This window comes from Cylas formicarius, unplaced genomic scaffold (genome assembly GCF_029955315.1).
Source record: "Cylas formicarius isolate icCylForm1 unplaced genomic scaffold, icCylForm1.1 PGA_scaffold_8__14_contigs__length_24414737, whole genome shotgun sequence".
Classification (NCBI taxonomy): Eukaryota; Metazoa; Arthropoda; class Insecta; order Coleoptera; family Brentidae; genus Cylas; species Cylas formicarius.
The window spans coordinates 19,921,912-19,941,500 of record NW_026844361.1 but is presented as its reverse complement, the minus strand read 5'-3'; the positions used below and the strand labels follow the sequence as shown (position 1 = coordinate 19,941,500).

The window sequence follows — 19,589 nt, the reverse complement described above, 5'->3', positions numbered from 1 at the left end:
TTTAAAATAAATATAACACGATCGTTGAGTAACCCGCGCCCCGCGCACGTAAACACTGGAAGGGAAAATTGCAAAACTGCATAATTAATGTCGAAACGCCTCATACATGGTCATTTTGAGTCGAATTAGAAAGTAATGTCTATTTTTAAAAATGGTAAATAAACTTTGCAGATTTCGATTGTGTAAACGTGGCTTTGGGTTAGATCGATTCGGAAAGGTACTCGGCACGTTTCTCACCGGATTACTGTTCGCGACGTACGTCCCAAGGAGACGGGACGATTTTCGCGTGGTTAGAGACTGGCGAGTATAGATGACGTACGTCGTTGAAATGAATCAGCTGATAAATGGAATCTGAATGAAGTTAGAACAAGCGCACTGCGTCTCACACTGCGCAAAGATTTTATATCAACGTCGCCATATTGGTAACTGTCTAAATCGAAAATTCAAAGTAAGTAAATATAAGAATATTACAATCGTCCTTTCGGATTTTTGTGGGTTTTTGTCAATTTGCTCGAAGCCGTAATAAACACGCGTAAGTAAAAGCAGTAAACACACTCAGTTAGGATATACAATTCAGTTTTTTCAATCTGGACAAAGTCGTAAAGTTGTTGCATAAATTTCGTACGAAAGTTCTTGGTTGATTTTACGCCAACAAAGACGGGTCATTAAAAAAAAAAAAATTGGCATCGTCCTCGGGGATTCGGGCAAATTTGCGGGATTGCGTTACCAAAATTTTTACCCGAATTGATAAATTTTTATGAACTTAGAAGTTTGACAGATGTTGGAATTCCTTTGACAATTTATCGAATTTTCTGTTAATATTGTTGCTCAAAAAATAGGTATCTCGTTTTTTACACAAATATTTTTGGTTCTCGTAGGATAACGTTGCGTTTGTTATCACGCAAGTTTACGTTAGCTTCCGGTCCTAGTAACAAAGGTTCTAGGAAATTAGGTGATGCATAATTATCTGTCGACCTATTATACTAATTTTTAAAGCGATTCGATTATAATGACCTCCGTTTTTTAGGCAAGAGTTATTTGAAGAGAAGCGGAACCGCATCAGAGATGTCTGTTTTGAATCAAAGTGGTGAAGAACAAGTGGAATGTCCTCTCTGTATGGAACCGCTTGAAGTGGATGATCTAAATTTCTTCCCCTGCACATGTGGATATCAGGTTTTGTCCAATGAAACGATAACCATTTAAATAAAATAAAATGGGTTAATTTTTAATGTCATTTTTAGATCTGTCGCTTCTGCTGGCACCGTATCAGGCTGGACGAGAACGGCGGTCTGTGTCCCGCGTGTCGCAAGGCCTATTCCGAAAATCCGGCCGATTTTATTCCTTTGTCTCAGGAGGAGGTGGCGAAGCTAAAAGCGGAAAAAAGGCAGCGAGATCAGCAGCGCAAAGCGAAGTTGACTGAGAGCCGTAAGCATTTGGCAAGCGTCAGGGTGGTCCAGAGGAATCTGGTAGGTGTCCGGGAAGGTAGTGATACATGTGGTACATTTCGATGTTATTGTTACAGGTATTTGTTGTTGGTTTGCCGCCCAGGCTTGCTGAGGCGGAAATTTTAAAACGGCACGAATATTTCGGCAAATTTGGGAAAATCCATAAGGTAGTGATAAATCAGTCAACTTCATACGCGGGTTCGCAGGGTCCCAGTGCAAGTAAGTGGGTTTTTGTTTTGTCGTTTGATGTGGGGATAAAAAAATTTGAAAATACACCATGCGGTAAAAGTAAAGCAGTTGAGTTGATTTATTGATTTGTTTAGTAACTTATAGCCTACAATAGTCCACTCACCACTAGAGAGTTGAATCCCACATCAATGTTGTCAAATTAAATTGTTGATTTTTGTACATTTTCCTGGGTATTTCTTTCATTGCTCTACTTTTGCATGTTGATAGATATTCATAATAAATATCACACAGAAAGAATTCTGCAAGTAATGAATTGGTGAACCTACGTAAATTGTTGCATAGAAATATATTTAATTCTTTAGAAATCAAACTAAAATGTAAGTGGTGGAATTAGTTTGAGCCCATAATATTCCACCAAAAAATATTAATCACTTCTGTGTAATGTTTATCCCGCTGTATTAATCTTTGGGAGTGGAGTAGGTTTAATAACCCACAATTAAAAAGGGTATTTAAATTGTGGTTTGTTACCTTTGAGAACCATTGTCAGTGCATCTAGACAAAACTGTTCTATTGGACGGATACTTCAGGTGCCTATGTAACTTATATGAAGAGTGACGATGCCTTGCGAGCTATACAGGCTGTCAACAACGTAACGATAGACAATAGGGTGATTAAGTCCAGTTTAGGTACGACAAAGTATTGTTCTCATTTCATGAAAAATCAGCCGTGCCCGAAGCCCGACTGCATGTACCTGCACGAATATGGTGAGTTGAGAGCAACACCACCTATAATAGTTCAAATTATACCGTTGCCTTTTGGGCTACCATAAAACGCTAATTCTTGGTTTGACCGCGAATTTGACGCATTTTCCAACAGTGGTCCAGTAAAATTTAAGTAGTTTTAACATAGATCCCTAATTATTCTACTTCCAGCTTAGTTTTAATCTTGCACAATGTCTGCCAAATTCCAACGTAAATGTTCATTTTAGCAATTTGAAATCTGATTTATTTATACTCGAAGTTTGAGAGGCGATTTCAAGCTAAACGTTAAATAAGATATTTTTGACGAAAAAAATGAGTATCGCCAGGACTATAAATATGTCTTGGGATTTCTTGGAATTTTTTGTAGGACCTCTATTTCGAGATAAAAAGTGAACACTTAACAGCACAAAACTTTTCTAAAATAGCATTTAATTTTTTTTTGTGTGTGGGTCAATGCTAACACAGTACAAAAGCAAGCGGACACTGTACTGAAGTTATCCCATATTATAAGGGAGAGTAATAAAGGATTAATTAAATGTCTTTAATCAAAGTGATTGATTGATTGATTACAAATTCAAATAAATACATTATGATACATTCAATGAGGTGGTCCAGTAGTGTCAACGGTAAAGTTCGAATCTTATTATGTATATACAGGGCGTCCTTAAATTAGATGACAATATTTTAACCACATTCTACGCCGTAACATATAAAATTAAAGGTCGGATATTGAGTTTCAGTAGTTTCAATGGATTATAAAAGGTTTAGTCACTGCGTCCCATTTTAGTTAATCATCTTTACAGGTTCTGAAAATATTTACAGTGAACCGTCGTCAGTAACATCTCGTATTTTAAATGCGAAAAGGTATTGCTCTCTAGTTTATCGCAATTTGTATCTCCACGTTAGGGCGTAGAACGTGTTGTTAAATTGTCGACGTTCAATTACGGGACACCCTGTATAACTCGTCAGTCCCCTCCCCCCCATACATGGTATGTGGTGCTGTGCCCCTTAATAGTCCGCTCGGTTGTGTTCATTTAAGGAGACCCCGAGGCGAGTTTTACTAAAGAGCAGATGCACTCCGGCAAGCACCAGGAGTACGAGAAGAAACTGCATGACGAGCTGCAGCTGCGGTCGAAACACGCGGGCAGCGGTGGGGCAGCAGCTACGACGGGAGGTGGGAACGCGACCGCCGCCCCCGCGGAAACGAAGAACGGCCACCAAGTGAACGGAGCTGCAACGCACAAGGGACAGAAGGATGGGGCGGCGACGGTAAGAACTGCGAATGGAACGTTGTTCGGAGAATGATACGATGAGGTGGAGGTTAATGCGAATATTAAGAACAATACATACATAGTGGCTTACTGCACAACGCGAAAAGAGTAATATGGTTATGTTTATCAACTTTGCGTAACTTTTTATTTTCATGCGCTTTCTATTAGCGACTGTCAATGACGTCAGATTATTTAGGATTATTTAGTAAACCAAGTAAGGGTAAGTAAATTCGCGCCGAAATCGCCTTATAATAATAATAATAATAATAATAATAATCTTTATTGCGTAACAGATTAACATTCATTCATTTAATTCATCATTCATCATTCGTTCAATTTCATCTTAAGAACTATAAACTATAACTATAATAAGAATTGAACTATATTCACTCCAGCAAAGTAATAATGAATCATACAATCCATTATATTCGCGCCGAAATCGCCTTATAATAATAATAATATTTATTGCGTAACAGATTAACATTCATTTAGAAGACAATTTCATCTTAAAAACTATAAACTATAACTATAATAAGAATTGAACTATATTCACTCCAGCAAAGTAATAATGAATCATACAGTCCATTATATTCGCGCCGAAATCGCCTTATAATAATAATAATAATAATAATAATCTTTATTGCATAACAGATTAACATTCAATTAGAAGACAATTTCATCTTAAGAACTATAAACTATAACTATAATAAGAATTGAACTATATTCACTCCAGCAAAGTAATAATGAATCATACAGTCCATTATATTCGCGCCGAAATCCCCTTATAATAATAATAATCTTTATTGCATAACAGATTAACATTCAATTAGAAGACAATTTCATCTTAAGAACTATAAACTATAACTATAATAAGAATTGAACTATATTCGCTTCAGCAAAGTAATAGTGAATCATACAATCCATCATATTCGCACCGAAATCGCCTTATAATAATAATAATCTTTATTGCGTAACAGATTAACATTCATTTAGAAGACAATTTCATCTTAAAAACTATAAACTATAACTATAATAAGAATTGAACTATATTCACTCCAGCAAAGTAATAATGAATCATACAGTCCATTATATTCGCGCCGAAATCCCCTTATAATAATAATAATAATAATAATATCTTTATTGCATAACAGATTAACATTCAATTAGAAGACAATTTCATCTTAAGAACTATAAACTATAAGAATTATAAGAATTGAACTATATTCGCTTCAGCAAAGTAATAGTGAATCATACAATCCATTATATTCGCGCCAAAATCGCCTTATAATAATAATAATCTTTATTGCGTAACAGAATAACATTCATTTAGAAGACAATTTCATCTTAAGAACTATAAACTATAACTATAATAAGAATTGAACTATATTCCCTCCAGCAAAGTAATAGTGAATCATACAATCCATTATAGTATTTCATGTGGTAGATTGTGAGCGACTAAGACAAAAAACGTCAATATCATTACAGATGGCATTCAATAATTTCATCAAGTGATAGAGAGGACCCTTGATAAAAAAAAATAGTTCTCGGAGTTACTAGGTGAAATACAGGTGACGCCCTTGAAGGAACATGAAAGTTCATCTGGCTCAGCAACTCAGGGCAATCCACTAACGAATTGCAAAGTTTATATAAAAACTGAAACCTTAAACATTAGTAAAAAAGCACTCTGTGACAGTTCCCTGGCCGGAAACCATTTACACGAAGAAATTTCTCTATACGTTTTCAATTTCAACAAGCGTGATTTCCGAATTAGAGTTTTGTATCAAATGTTACACCCAGGTCTTTAAAATTATAATACGTTATTCAGATGGTAATCAAAAGTTAAGAGTATCAGTTGTGGTTTGAAAATTTCATTGCGAAACATTTATCTGTATTTCGGGGTAGGTTATTAGAAACATCAAGAATCAATAATCTCCAAATCATTCTGCAGAGTCATGCAATCGACCACACGCATGCCACAAAATGTTATGTTTGCAGTATCCTGAATCTCGGTATATAGGCTTTAAGCGCGCCGCAAGACTGTCGATATAATTTGTTTTTCCAATTAGATTCTCTAAACATATTTACAAAAAAACATAATTTACGTCCAACAGATCTTTGTAGGGAAAAAATTCGCATTCGCTCGCTATATAGTCTATTGCTATATCGATCTAAATAAAGTCACTTTAAATTCATTTTTTACAAATAATTTTAAATAGTTGGGACCTGCATTATATAATAATTTGCCTCTAAAAATAAGACGGATGATGATGGTGATACCGGTTTTTAGATACCTAGGCGCAACAAAAAAAATAAGTGTAAGTAGAACTTCTTGGAATTTAATCCGTAATATATTCGTTAACCCAACTTGATGTTAAATACAAAAAAAAAAGAAAAAGATAAATATTTAGTCTATCGCGGGCAGAGCAATGGCGGGTATAAACAAATTGTAGCTCATTGTCAGATCATAGTTTCAGAAACGTTATTCTACTTATGTCTCAGAGTAACGGCGGCAACGGCTCGTCGAATAAAGACCCGTCGTGTCCGCACCAGGAAAAGGAAAAGGGCAGAAAGGGGAAAACGAAAGAGGGCCGGAAAGAGAAGAGGGACGCGAACGCGGGCAAAAACGGGGAGAACAAACCTCAAACTGGGCCCCCCGGTAACCAAAGCGTAAAAATAGAAGGTAGCTTTTTTTTTTGAGAGAGAAAATGAAGTTTTTGGTGGAATCTACGGAGAAACGATTCGCTTATACTTCGTTATTGTTGCAGTAAAAGACGTCGCCGAGCCAGACACGTCGTCGGGTCCGTCCTCGGAAGCGACGCCGTCGTCGTCGCCACCTCGTCACCAGAGCCCTCCCTTCACGGTGTCAGCAGTAGGGGCCGCGGCGGCGGTCGAGGCGATAGCGACACTGTCGGCGCCCTCTGACGACAACACGTCGTTCTTTTCCAGCAGCGACGCGTTCCACAAACTTCACGCGTCTTTGATGGCCACGAGCGACGCTATTAGTGATAAGGCGGAACGCGGGGCGGAGGAGGAGAGGCATAGCGAACGAGGCAGTAAAGGCGGTACACAGGTTAGATTTATTTATTTATTTATTTATTTATATGGGGTTAGTTTTTCAAAGAAACTTCTGCAGGCTACTGTAAAACTCTTTACGAAAGTTCTGGATTCCTCTTGCATCGGTTGTTGTTGAGTCGACCTTGCTAACATTTTGCCAATCATCCTGTTCGCTTCTTCAGGGCTCAACCAAAACTGGCTCAAATTCTACTCTGTATGTGCTGGGCGGATGGTCTGTGATGGGCGGAGCTAAAGGAGGGGCCAACCACCATGTTGGCTTCTTGAAACTGGCTCCGATTTTACTCTGCACCTGCCTATATATAGTTTGAGGGGGCGGAGCTAATTGAAGGGCATTAAACATCGTCTCAGATGACTTGATTCCCATCTTGGTGACAGGTAAAGACCTGAGTCGCGGTTAGGATCGTGTTGTATTGTAAATGAAAGGATAATGGTGATAAGTGTGGGATTACTTTCGGACTCATTGCTATTGGAAGGTTCTGGTGAAGTGCACTTTGTGATGGAACGCTTAATACAAAAATAATTAGAGAGAAGAATATAGATATGGTGTTTTAATTCTGTAAACGCAATGACCCAAGAATATCTAAGAATGGGAGGTTATTATTAATTTCTAATTCAATGGTAAACGGTATGTTAGGGTGTATATTGGCGATGACTGGTGATAATGAAGAACCCATTGCTGTTCCCGACGTTTGTCCAAAAATTTGACCGTTATAAGAAAAAGGAGTTTACAGTATTTCATGCATATGTGGCAAAGAATGCATTGGAGAGACCGGACGAAAAATATCAACTAGGCTCAAAAAACATGAAAGAGCCTTAAAACTGTGACAAACTCATCAGCAGTTTCCGAACACAATCACGAAGCCGGAAATTTTATTCGGTAATCAATTCTTCTACCAAAAAAATCCGGGACAATGTTCGTGCCCCTCCTTTAGCTCCGCCCATCTGAAACAATATATAAGCGCGTACACTGTAGAATGTGAGTCGGTTTCGGTTGAGACCTGAAGAAGGCAACAGGATGATTGGCAAAAGGTTAGCAAGTTCGACTCAACAATAACCGACGCAGTAGAAATTCAGAAGTTTGGTAAATAGTATATACGGTTAGGTAGATTATAATAAATATCACAATTCATAATCAAAAGCATCATCTCCAATACCCCTCTTGATAGATAAATAAGCACCATAGCATAAACACAAAAATTCAGTCGCCTCTTTTCATAAATTCCTGGAAACATCAAATACTGAACATATTATTAACCAAAAATGGCAAAAGTCCTACCTGAAAGGTGTTTTGGCTGAAATGAGACTAATTTTCAAAATTTCATGGAAAATATAACATATGATAAAAAAACAACCACATTCCCGACCTAGAAATCCGCAACCAATATAGATAAAGCAGTTCAGCGGTAGAATGTGACGTGACTTGTTTAATGTGTTTAGCATCGATGAATCTGCGTCACGCCTTTTCACAAAAACTACCTCGTTGGGAAGAGTTTATTTGGTTAACTTTCCTATCGAGAGTCGACAGCTGTTCTAAATTTGAACACTACCGTATTATTGTGTTTTTGGGCTATCCGCAGATGCTCACAGACAGTTTGCCCGCCATCCGCACTACGGAAGACTGGGCGGCGGCGTTCGGTTTCGTGGGCCACCAAAACAGGGACCACGACCACTCCCAGCAGCAGCAGCATAAGTTACAACAACGGGACGTTAGCAAATTGTCAGCGTTTGGCGGTTTCGGCCCGTTGGGCGGACAGGACAGCGAGTTCGGCAAGGGTACGTGGCTCCCTACCCATACGGCTTGCGCTTCAAAGGAAAACGCCTCTTTCGAGCAGGCATCGACAGTTACGGCGGCTTCTACGAGATATCGAAGATGCAGGAGAACCTGATGGACGCGTTAGCGAACAAAACTAGCGCCGGCGACGGTCTCGGCGTAGGCAAATTGAACGGGTTCAGCGCGAGGGCGACGGAACCCGCGCAGCCGCACCACGCGACGCACACCGCCTCGAACGGCCTCGACCACAGCATGCTGAAGTTTATGAGCGACTTTCACAAGACTAACGCGAACAAGGTTAGAATAGAATTAAGTTCCATTCAATAAAAAACAAATTTTACTTTTTGATGCTTGCAACTCTTAAAATTCCTGTCTTGTATTTGGTCCTCCAAGTGTTCATGATTGTGTTGTCCCTTCCTTAAAACGAATACACCATTCTCTGAAGAGAATGGTGTAATGGTGTAATGCCATCTTTGTCAGCTGCTATAAAATATTAAATCAATTTTACCTCGTTCGGTTATACTTTTTGCGTGTATGATACCCAAAGTCGTAGTGAAAAACTCTATGTTCTGCATTTCACCTACCTACCCTATGAATTTACTACCTACAATTAACAGAATTCCTGTTTAATTTTAGTATTAAATTTGATATCCCTATAAAAATTACTGGTTCTAATCTAAATCACGTATAATTTGGCGTTGTTCGAAACGAAATTTATTTTTTTATGTTACTTCATTTTGAATATCGAAATCTTAAGATTTATAAAATAATTTGACCATATTTTATATCTCAATTATAAGAAACTTCTTATCTTATGCAGGGTGGTAAAAAGTTCATCCTAATGTAATAACAACGTTTAAGAACTTTGTTTTGCGTTTTTGCAGAATACGCCAAATCATGATTTTTGGCGCCATTTCACGTTTTCTAAATAAAAGTTATATAATGACCCATAATTTAATAAGAACGGCATATTGATATTATCTTTTATTATTATTTTCATCTGAGTTTTAATCCTTGGATAATTCTATCAAATTAGTTTATTGGCTTCTCTAGTTTTCCTAAAAGAAATCATTCCAACTCTAACCAGGAACTAAGCAAGTTGGTTAGTTAGGTCAGCAAGGTGGACTTTTATCAACAACCGACGCAGAAGAAATCCATAAATATTACAGTAGCCCGTGGAAGTTTCTTTAAAATACAGCTTTGCTAAGAACAATAAAACATTTATTTAAGTAACACCAAAAACCATAATTCGAAGTATCCTGCGAATATCTGAAGAGTTAGTTATATGACACCCCGTAACGATTGTAAATGGAATATATATTCGCTGATGGTGTTGCATTTGAAATAATCAAGTTATAGCCACTTGAATTTGTTATTAGATCAGGATAAACTTTTAGCCATCCTGTGTGAGATGGAAAGTCTTTGTAGTTACTCTTTGCTGTAAATTTCGCTTATGTACTTTAAATATTTCTTATGTATTTGAGAAATTAAAATTATATGACAATTTGACAAACTTTAAATTATTTAAACTAAAATTTAATTTAATAAATTTAAATTATTTAAAAAAAGGTAAACATTATTGAAACATATACTTCTTTTGGTCATAGAATCTAAAAATGCTTTTTTCTACTCCCGTCTGTAAAATACCTAATTACACACCGATCTAGCGTGCGGGAAGCGTCACTTTACCTCGTCAGTTTCGTTTCCCATGAATCCGAGCCGCTTCGGACATTTCCGGGATTTTACCGCACGGATTTGGGAGCATTCGGATGTTTTCGGAGATATTTCCCACGCTTTTAATTTTGACGTTTGTCAATTCTGACGGTCATGCCAGTGAATGTATTCGTGTTGTTTTGCGAAAATGTACCCAAAAATTAACGGTCGTAGAAAAAGTATAGTAGGCAACACGTTCGGTAAACTTTTTAACTCACTCGTTTATTAAAAACTCGTTCCGCTCGTGTCAAATAAACTCGTGAGTCCAATGCCGTTTACCGCACTTGTTGCATAATATACTATTAATGCATTTAAAATTTAAAAAGTTGCTGCAAAGTAACACTTGCCAAAGGTAAAACTTTTTGACCAGTGTATTATTAAAATTAGTGTTTAATTAATGTTATCCTGTGAAACAAAAATCGCGTATGCTCTTCTTGAAAAATCGTACATTCAATAATAGAAATAAGGATTCCCCTTTATGTAGATGGGAACTAGTTTAATGTAACACTCCTGACCGACATTACATTACTGTAAAGGGCCTTGTAATATGTAATGTGGATAGTTATACCTCAGTAAATGATTAGATCCTAAATATTATCCATCCGCTAAAACTGTTGTGAAAGAAAATGTAAAAGTGTAGATGGAATCTGTTTTAGCCTATGTTCTAAAGCCAAACGAACATTTTGTCTATCTTGTCTTTGTTATTATCTGGTGCTCTGGTGTAGGTTTTGAGTCAACAATATAGGGTTCTTTCGTCTCCTGCGCAGAATGGCAATGCAATTTGACGACTAACTTAATAACTAATAATTAATGAATAAGTTAGTTCACAACTTATAATTTACCGGTTACATAGGAGCAGCCGCCATTCCAAAACGGTTTCAACGGCATTGGCTCCTACCACCAGGGACTCCTACTCCAGCAGAAGCACATTGAAGAGCAACTGATGAATCTCGGTCTGAAGCAGAACTACGGCGATTCTCACACGGTAAAATTGCGCGTTAACGTTTTGAGTACTCCAAAAGATTTGCGAATCTGCTCTTTCCGCAAATTCACTGCCCTCTATTTTCTATAACTGTCTTCTCAGGGGGCATACCAAAACGGGCTGGGCGCTTACCTCAACAGGGAGTCGTCAATGCTGAACGGAGGACTGGGCGGCATACACAGTCTGTTCGCGAAGAAAACGCATCAAACCGCGCCTGCGCCTCAACAACACCATCACCACCACCACCAGCTTAACTCGCGAAACTCCGAAGCGGAGCTGGACTTCGACCCGTTCCAGGAGACGCAGAAAGCATTAGCCGAAATGATGGCCAGCGAGCAGAACCACAAATCGCATAATAGTTCAGGTAAGGGACTTTAAAAAAAGCTCCATGTCATTACGAAATGAACTTTTATTCGCAAAGTTTATTAGGAAGTGAACTATTTAAATGTGATCCATGAACCAGCGTTGATTATTGTGGTTTTGTTCCTCAGGCTTTGTTCAATTAAGGTATGGTGGAGACCAAAGAAATTATTATAAATATATAATTATTTTTGATAGTACTCGATATTCTTCAATTTCAGGTCACAGCAATCAAATAAACGGGATAGTATACAATCAAAACGGAAGCCACATGCCGCCGCCGCCGCCCGGTTTCGTCCACCAGCAACAGTCCTCCTCCCACATGAACTCGTTCGGTCAGTAGAACGTGTGTGTTAGCGACCACTTTTAACCCCCCCCCCCTTCTTCGTCGTTCTTTTTAGGTAGCAAAATATTACCCTATCTGAATATGTCAAGTAGTCAACAACAAATAGGCAACTCGACTAGTTGGCCTACCAGTTTTAGCGGCACGCCACTGCAGCAACAAAAAAGTGAGTTTGTAGCTTAGATGATGCGCCAACGGTAATGTTTGGTGGGGCAACAATTTTGACGGTAGTTAAGGCATAATTGGCAATTAAAGCCTTTTTTTAAAGAGTCAAAAACACGGAATATATTGCGAGTAAAATATAAGATTTTGAAAAAGTTTTACTTTTGGGGTAAGTGAAGTCACATTACGGTACCTTTTTAAAATTACTTTCATACTTTCTTACTATATGGGTTGTCCCAAAAGTATGAAAGAAACCATATTATTTATTAATATTCTCGATTTCTTCTGCGTCAGTTGTACCCTGTGTTAATTATATATAATTGAGATTTAAAATATTATTTTTAAAATAATATTTAATTAGATATCATAAACGTTATATACGAATTTATTTTTAAAAAATCCAAAAATGCTGTAATATACAGGGAGTTCCATTTTAAAACAGAATTTTGATATACCACAGTAGGCCTTGTGGAAATTTCTTTGAAAAAATAAATGAAACACTCTTTTTTTTGGATTCTGAGTTTGTGTTTTAATAGAGTCTTTATTTTTTGGTTGGTTTTGGTAAATTTTGCAGGAACAATAGATATCTTATATCCCAATTTTAAAAATTTCTCATTTTATACAGAGTGCCCAAAAATTTATCCTAATCGAAAAACAACTTTAAGTGACTTTAACTCCATTAATTTAAAATGAAAACAATATTTTCAAAGTTGCCAGGGAATGTACTTTCCAATGGTTTTATGCTGTCCTATTCACGAAAGATGACGATTACATTAGCAACGACACCAAGAGTATTCTTATAGCATTTGCTAGTGTTATTATTGGTTTTGTGGAATACTCGAAATTATTCTCATTTTTTAAATAACAGCTTTATTGGGTCTCCTTGTTTATGGGATTTGTTTAAGGCTGACAGTTTTGTATCATTTCGCAATATGTTTTTTTTTTGTAATGTAGAACAACAATACTAGATTATCATCACAATTTTTAAATTCTAGTTTTGTAAATAGGTGTATTGTTTTCCAAAACATGGGTTTCAAAATTGACCCCTCAGATCGCCACACTTAACACTTTCTCTTTTTATGGGTTACATCAAAGGAAATATACAACACGCTTCCAACCATAGCAAGTAATGTGAAAATCCTTAACCCCGTAAACATTGTCCTGAATTTGCAATATTTTCAAGAAAAGAATATGTGCCTGGAAAATTTATTGTAAACATGTGTTTTTCTTCATTTTTATTTTTTTTTTAAATTGTTATTATCCATATTCAGAGTATCTACTTTGTTGTTGAACCCCAATAAAACATTTAGTTAAATAACGCCAAAAGCCGTAATGTCTAGAAAAACGCGAGGAGTCAGGATGCCACTTAAAGTTTTTATTAGATTACAATAAATTTTTGGTTATGAGATTTAAAAAATGTATATTTATTTAATTAGGTGTTATAAAAGTTATTGAAGTTATTTTTGTAAAACTTAAACTTAAAAAAAAAACAGATTATAGTACAAAAGTAATTTCGAAAACCTTATATTTTGGTAACATATATTTCGTGCGGTATGGCGTGAACTTGCAATAACATTTTGTTAAATGACGAATGAAAGTTTTGCTCTTCTAGAGCTGGTAGTTCCTTAAAAGGTTTTGTCAAATATCGTCATATTTCTTCTGTCAAGTAACGGGACCGCCGTCTCGCGCGTTTTAGGTTTGGCCAACAACACGTGCAACGATTGGAAAGTATTAGACCCGGCGATCCTGTCTGCGTCCAGTCGCAATTACCAGATGGCGCCACCGCTCAGAGATCAGTCGGGTCCACAGCAGCAGCAGCAGCAAAGGTCGTACGACTCAACGTCGGCGTTTTCGGCATACGCGCAGCTGCAACCGTCGAATTTCAATTCGTTCGCGCATCCTACGCTCTGGTACGGCAACGATTTGAACGCGCAAATATCGAGCCCGCCCGGTTTCCGAAACAGTCAGACTTCCAAGCAGCAAGAGTGTTGAACGAGAGAGAGCCAAAGCGAGAGATGAGAGAGGGACGCGTGTTATTATGGATCAATTTTCGAATTAAACGAGTATACCGGTCGTTTTGGCAGGACTACAAACGCAAAAGTAAAGTCAGTTCTCCTCCCGCTCCTCCGCCATTTTTTGTTTATTTTTAAATTCGCCATCCGAACGACCATTGATCCATAAAGGCGTAGAAAATGTTATTGGTATAGCGTTATTTCCGTTCGTTTTGCGCGTGCGCCGTCGCGGGGGGCGGAGGCGCTCGTTGGTAACACGCGGAAACTAAAATACTACTCTTCATTTCAGTATATCGGAAAAAAAATAAAAAACAGCTAAATATAATGTCATACAGTATTAACGGAAGTTTTATTTCGGTTGAGTTTTGATGATTTATTTTGAAGTACACAATAATAAAACAAATATAAAGAATAACAAAAAAAAAAACAAAATAAGTAAGTAAAAATAAGGGAAAAATCTGAAACTGTAAGTGACCAGCGAGAAAGAAAAACTGAAAATTAAAAATAAACTTGTGTCACAAAAATATCGGAATCTCTTTCTTCAAAATTTTGACAATTCAAAATCTCGGTACGTCACAAATATTTACATTACAACCACAAAAAAACATAAGGGTTCCGCTAGCGTAAAGAAAATTAAAAACAAAATTAAATGAGTAACAAAAACATTCAAACCTCATCATATTTTTGAAATTTTGACAATTCCAAATCTAGGTCTGCCACAAATATTTAGATCACAACCACAAAAAACAATTGAATTTAACTTTATCCGAACAGTACTAAAGGGTGATTAAAATTTCAATTTTGATGCCACTTAAGAAGTGTACGCCCTTGTAAAATCTTTCTTTATGGTTCGATTGTTTTTTTTTTTTGATAGCTCTCTAAACAATGTATTAAAACCTTGTTTTGCTTATTGCTTAAAATTAAAGTCATGGCCAAGTGAGACTATTTAACAAAAGAGAGAGAAGTACTATTAGGGTTTTTAAAATATATATGAAATATCTTTTGCGCCCTGCATAAGGCTGTACATCATTGTAAAATTTTTGATTATGGTTTGACTTTGATATATTTTTTTTGTTGAATAGATTTCTCAAAAACGCACTAAAACTTTATATTTCTTATTACATAAACCAGAAGTCATGGCTAACTGTGACAATTTTTTTATGTCAAATATCGAGAAGAGCTATTAGAGGATTTCTTTAAAAATAAAGTGTCAACGAATTGTTATTCAGAACTACAGAAAACCAAACTATACTATCGAATACAGGGCGTTCAAAATATAACGAGCGCCTCGCTTAAGCATTACTCCTGTACGATGTTTATTTATGGCTCAATTTTAATAACAGAAATTTCAAAATTGGTTGACGTCGGTATACTGTTTCCTTTTCAAAACCAAGTTTGCCATGGAGAAGCGAATATTCGACTGTAAAATTTACTCGCTAATTTATATTTTCATTTTGTTTGCATTATACCTTTCAAATACTAAGATTTATTAATTGTTTTAACATGATGTTAAAAAATAAGTGTCACTTAAAAGCTTTTTTTATCATTATTTTTGAAATTTGTATAATTCAAATTTGTAATTAAATCAAATTAAAATCACATACAAAATAATCGCAATTCACAAGCTTTACAGTAATTGAACTGAGGTTTTACTTGATAAAAATGCATTTATCAAAATAAATAAGAACTAAAAGTTCAGATTTTCACGAAATTATATATTATGACATGACAATTGTTTCGACAACTTGGGGTTGGTTTTATTTTTATATTTAATAACAAATTTTAAAATAAGATCATTAAATTTAACGCGAAATTTAAATCACCCGCTTAGTGCTATACTTTCAAGCTAAACAATTCCAGGTGATCGAGTGCCGACATACGTGCTTCGCGCATTCCGTAAACGACAAAGACGATCGATCATGTACGTCAGTCCTCTCGACGTCGAAACTCGAAAAACATCTGTCGTTACTTTCGTTGGTCCGCGCCGCGACCATTAGTTAGTGAACGGCCGCCATTGTGATTTTCGAGTGGCCATATTTGTTCGACCATCTTTTATAAACAAAAAAAATTATGGCGGACCATCAAAACATTATGTGCGAGGTGGAAATTCAACCGGACATCCAAGAATGCGTGGAAATAGAGACGATACCGGTGGACATGAGTGATACGGTGGAAACAATCGTAGAGTGCGGGGAACCTATGATGTCTATGCAATCTTTAGAGGGTAGAGAATTAATTTTGGAAACCCAGGAGGAAATTATAGACGACTCGGGGGACCCTTTAAATCTGTACGACGTCCCGGTGCCGGACTCGTCCGATTTATACGTCGAAGCGTCGGCGGGGCCCTCGAGGAAAAGGAAGCACGCGAAAAATCGGATTCTGGCACGTCGCGAAAACGAACTCTTGCTAAGCGACATGCACGTAGAAACCAAACCCAGAAAATGGGAACAAAAACAAGTGCAGATCAAAACGATGGAAGGAGAATTTTCCGTAACTATGTGGGCCTCGGGAGCCAGCGACGGTAGGTAATTCTGATGTTAGCGCAAAGACACCGGCAAAATTTTGTCCAGCTTTCCTTTACCTGCGTTGTTTGATTGATTTTGTCCGCCAAGGTCAATCGGGTCACAATAAACACTGCTTAAATTAACTTGCCGACTACCGGATAGTTTAAAAACAATCAAATTTCGGTAAAAATTGGCGAACACTGTGACATTGTTTTGGTTTTCAGCGGCCATCACTAAAGAATCTGCCATGTTTTAAATGGCCGATCGTTTTGCAATGGAGGTTTGACACACGGTCGGCCATATTAGCGCATCAAATTCAAATTAGGAATGCGAATTTTTCATTTCTAATTCGTGAGAAATGAGATATTGAGGCAATAGGGACACGTTTATAACGTCGCGTACGTTTCTTTTCGTCTGCCAAAGGCGTTCCGTCATAATATAACCGAAAATTGCCTTAAAAAAATAGTTTATTTTTAGATTTGAATTTAGTATGTACAATTCTTTCCAGGCGGCGCTGCGGTTCGATAATTTTCAAATTTTCGCGCCCGAACTGCTTTACAGCTTGACACAGACAGAAAAACAAGTTTGTTTTTCCATTGTTGGCTATTCTGATTTTTATAATTCAAATTATCTGTTGTTTAAACTGATAAACGGTTGAGGTTATAAACATATTCGCCTACACAGGTTTAAAGAAGCGTTATCGACTATGAACCGTTTCTATCCAGTAACTTTCTGCTCCCCAATTTTAGACGAAGGCTCAAACCCTGAGCCAGACCCGGATTATACGGAGTACATGACTGGTAAAAAGATACCTGCGGACGGTATACCCGGTTTGGATCTGTCGGATCCGAAGCAGCTAGCCGAATTCGCCAGGCCAGGATTAAAAAGCCCAAGGGTGAGAAGACCAAACCAAGATATGTCGGAACGGACCATCGGTAAATATATACCGTTAAAAATTAAACTAACACATTATCACTCGTTTTTTTACAGCGTGTCCGCATAAAGGTTGCAATAAAATGTTCCGGGACAATTCGGCAATGAGGAAACACTTGCACACTCACGGACCAAGGGTTCACGTGTGCGCGGAGTGCGGCAAAGCCTTTGTCGAATCAAGCAAATTGAAACGACACCAGCTAGTCCACACGGGCGAGAAGCCTTTCCAGTGTACCTTCGAAGGCTGTGGGAAGAGGTTTAGCCTTGACTTTAACTTGAGAACTCACGTCAGGATACACACGGGCGACAGGCCCTACGTATGTCCATTTGACGGGTGCAACAAGAAATTTGCCCAGTCAACGAATCTCAAGAGTCACATCTTAACTCACGCCAAAGCAAAGTAAGTTGGACGAATTTGGAAGATCAATATTGAACGATTTTGGGTTAGATCCCTTAACAAGGTGGAAAATAAATTTCCAAATAAAATTAAAGTGAACAAAACGCCTAAAAAATGGTGTTAGGTTTTCTGTTATAATTATTGGAATTTATATTTAATTACCACAATTGTTAACAAAATTGTCAAAATATTATGTGGCCAGTAAGCAATGAAGGAAGTGCCTATAACTTCATATAGAGGAAGGTAGCATAGGACAGCTGCTAAAAAAAGATCCATTAAAAAGCACCTTAATTCTTTTAGCACTGGTGGTTGTGGTTTTCAAAATGTAACCTTGAGCAGGCCTCCAGAAATCCAAAAATTGAATACTTTTTGAAAGCTTCATATTCAAACCAGCCACCGTATATTAATACCAAAATTGTTTAGATCTAGAAATAATGTGCAGAGCAGGCCGTCCAACAACGTCCAAATGATGCAGCCGCCTTTTGTACAAATTGAAGTCACGGACCCAGAGTATATCGTTTACACTGATTAATACAAGTAAGTTGCCATTCTTTGGTCTTTCGTTTTTAAATATATAATCTACTAGATATATAGAGAGTTTGCATTTAATACATTCACTGCTTAAATCAGCATGGAAACTATTGAGAAACAATATTGATATGTGCACGCGCATGTCAAAACTCGGTTCCAAGCAATGAAAAGTTACGAGTTAACAGTATTCAGCGTCAGTATTTTGTCAAAATATGCTCAGATCCCATTAAATTTTTAAGAAAAATTCGAGTTCAGTGCGTGGAGATCTCTGTTTAGAAAAAAAAAATCGTCCGAAGTGAAGTTTCATATGTAAAATTATTCTGCATAAAATGAGGTTTTATGTTATCTACGGCCCCTATCTTATCTAATGCCCATATAGTTTCATATTGTCCCAAAACAAGCGAAGTTTTTTTTTTTGGATGACGTCACAATTTATTTTTCTTTGATTTCAGGACTTGTACATACCCTAGGCTAAGCGAACCACAAAATTGTCTACCTTGTATAAACCAAATAATACACTTCTTTCGTTTAATATCTATCGTTTGACCAATCAAAAAAGTTTCTGCATTTGTTTTTGATTTTTTTTTTTAACCGAAATCAAGTCGCCCGTTGTCGCGCTCCCCGCACCCGCAGTCATCCAATATCATACCAAAGGTATTAAAAAATGGCGTTGAGAAACCTTTTTGATTTGGTCGAAATCATTCTGTTTGAATTTGCCATTTTGTATTTTATAAGTACATAATATATATATTATTTTGTGACTGAATTTTTTGCATTCAGAATTATTAAGATTGTGTTGTGGATCAGCGGGTTTCTAATATGTGATGTGAGTTGTTTTATTTCTTTCAGAGTGTTTCTTCTCTATTCCTTAAGTTAGACGTTAATTTAACAATGAGTGTCTTGTAAATTATGTGAACATATTGTAATTAAGTGATATATGTACATAGAACACAGTGATTTTTGTATAAAAAAAGAAAATAAAGTTACTTTGGATTAATTGGCTTACTTTTTGAAGATTAAGTTACAGTTCCAGTAAAACTCGGACATTCCCTATGAAGAATAAACATTGAGACTTTTCCCTTTGCTTATATGAACCAATTCTTTTTAAGTTGAAGTCAGAATATATTAGCCTCGCAATAC

At 36.9% G+C, this 19,589-nt stretch overlaps 2 protein-coding genes across 5 annotated transcripts; both read left to right on the top strand.

Annotated features, from left to right (window-relative positions):
• The first annotated feature begins 290 nt into the window (after positions 1-290).
• LOC132706675 (uncharacterized) lies at positions 291-14,421 on the top strand. Of its 4 annotated transcripts, none has more exons than XM_060678154.1 (15): positions 291-448; positions 1,028-1,173; positions 1,242-1,466; positions 1,523-1,664; positions 2,222-2,398; positions 3,438-3,664; positions 6,166-6,346; positions 6,432-6,736; positions 8,319-8,514; positions 8,574-8,809; positions 11,079-11,210; positions 11,310-11,571; positions 11,789-11,902; positions 11,969-12,076; positions 13,769-14,421. In XM_060678154.1, exons 2-15 carry the CDS (start codon positions 1,066-1,068, stop codon positions 14,062-14,064), a joined length of 2,709 nt encoding a protein of 902 aa, XP_060534137.1. In that variant the 5' UTR covers positions 291-448; positions 1,028-1,065; the 3' UTR covers positions 14,065-14,421. The 4 variants fall into 4 exon arrangements, with proteins under 4 accessions (XP_060534137.1, XP_060534134.1, XP_060534135.1 ...); XM_060678151.1 differs by having other exon boundaries at positions 3,435-3,664; XM_060678152.1 differs by having other exon boundaries at positions 376-532; positions 3,435-3,664.
• Positions 14,422-14,508: 87 nt separating this feature from the next.
• LOC132706678 (transcriptional repressor protein YY1-like) lies at positions 14,509-19,435 on the top strand. Its single transcript, XM_060678159.1, has 5 exons — positions 14,509-16,605; positions 17,338-17,523; positions 17,579-17,921; positions 18,342-18,455; positions 18,902-19,435. The coding sequence occupies exons 1-4, from the start codon at positions 16,155-16,157 to the stop codon at positions 18,448-18,450; spliced, it is 1,089 nt and encodes a 362-aa protein (XP_060534142.1). The 5' UTR covers positions 14,509-16,154; the 3' UTR covers positions 18,451-18,455; positions 18,902-19,435.
• Positions 19,436-19,589: the final 154 nt, after the last annotated feature.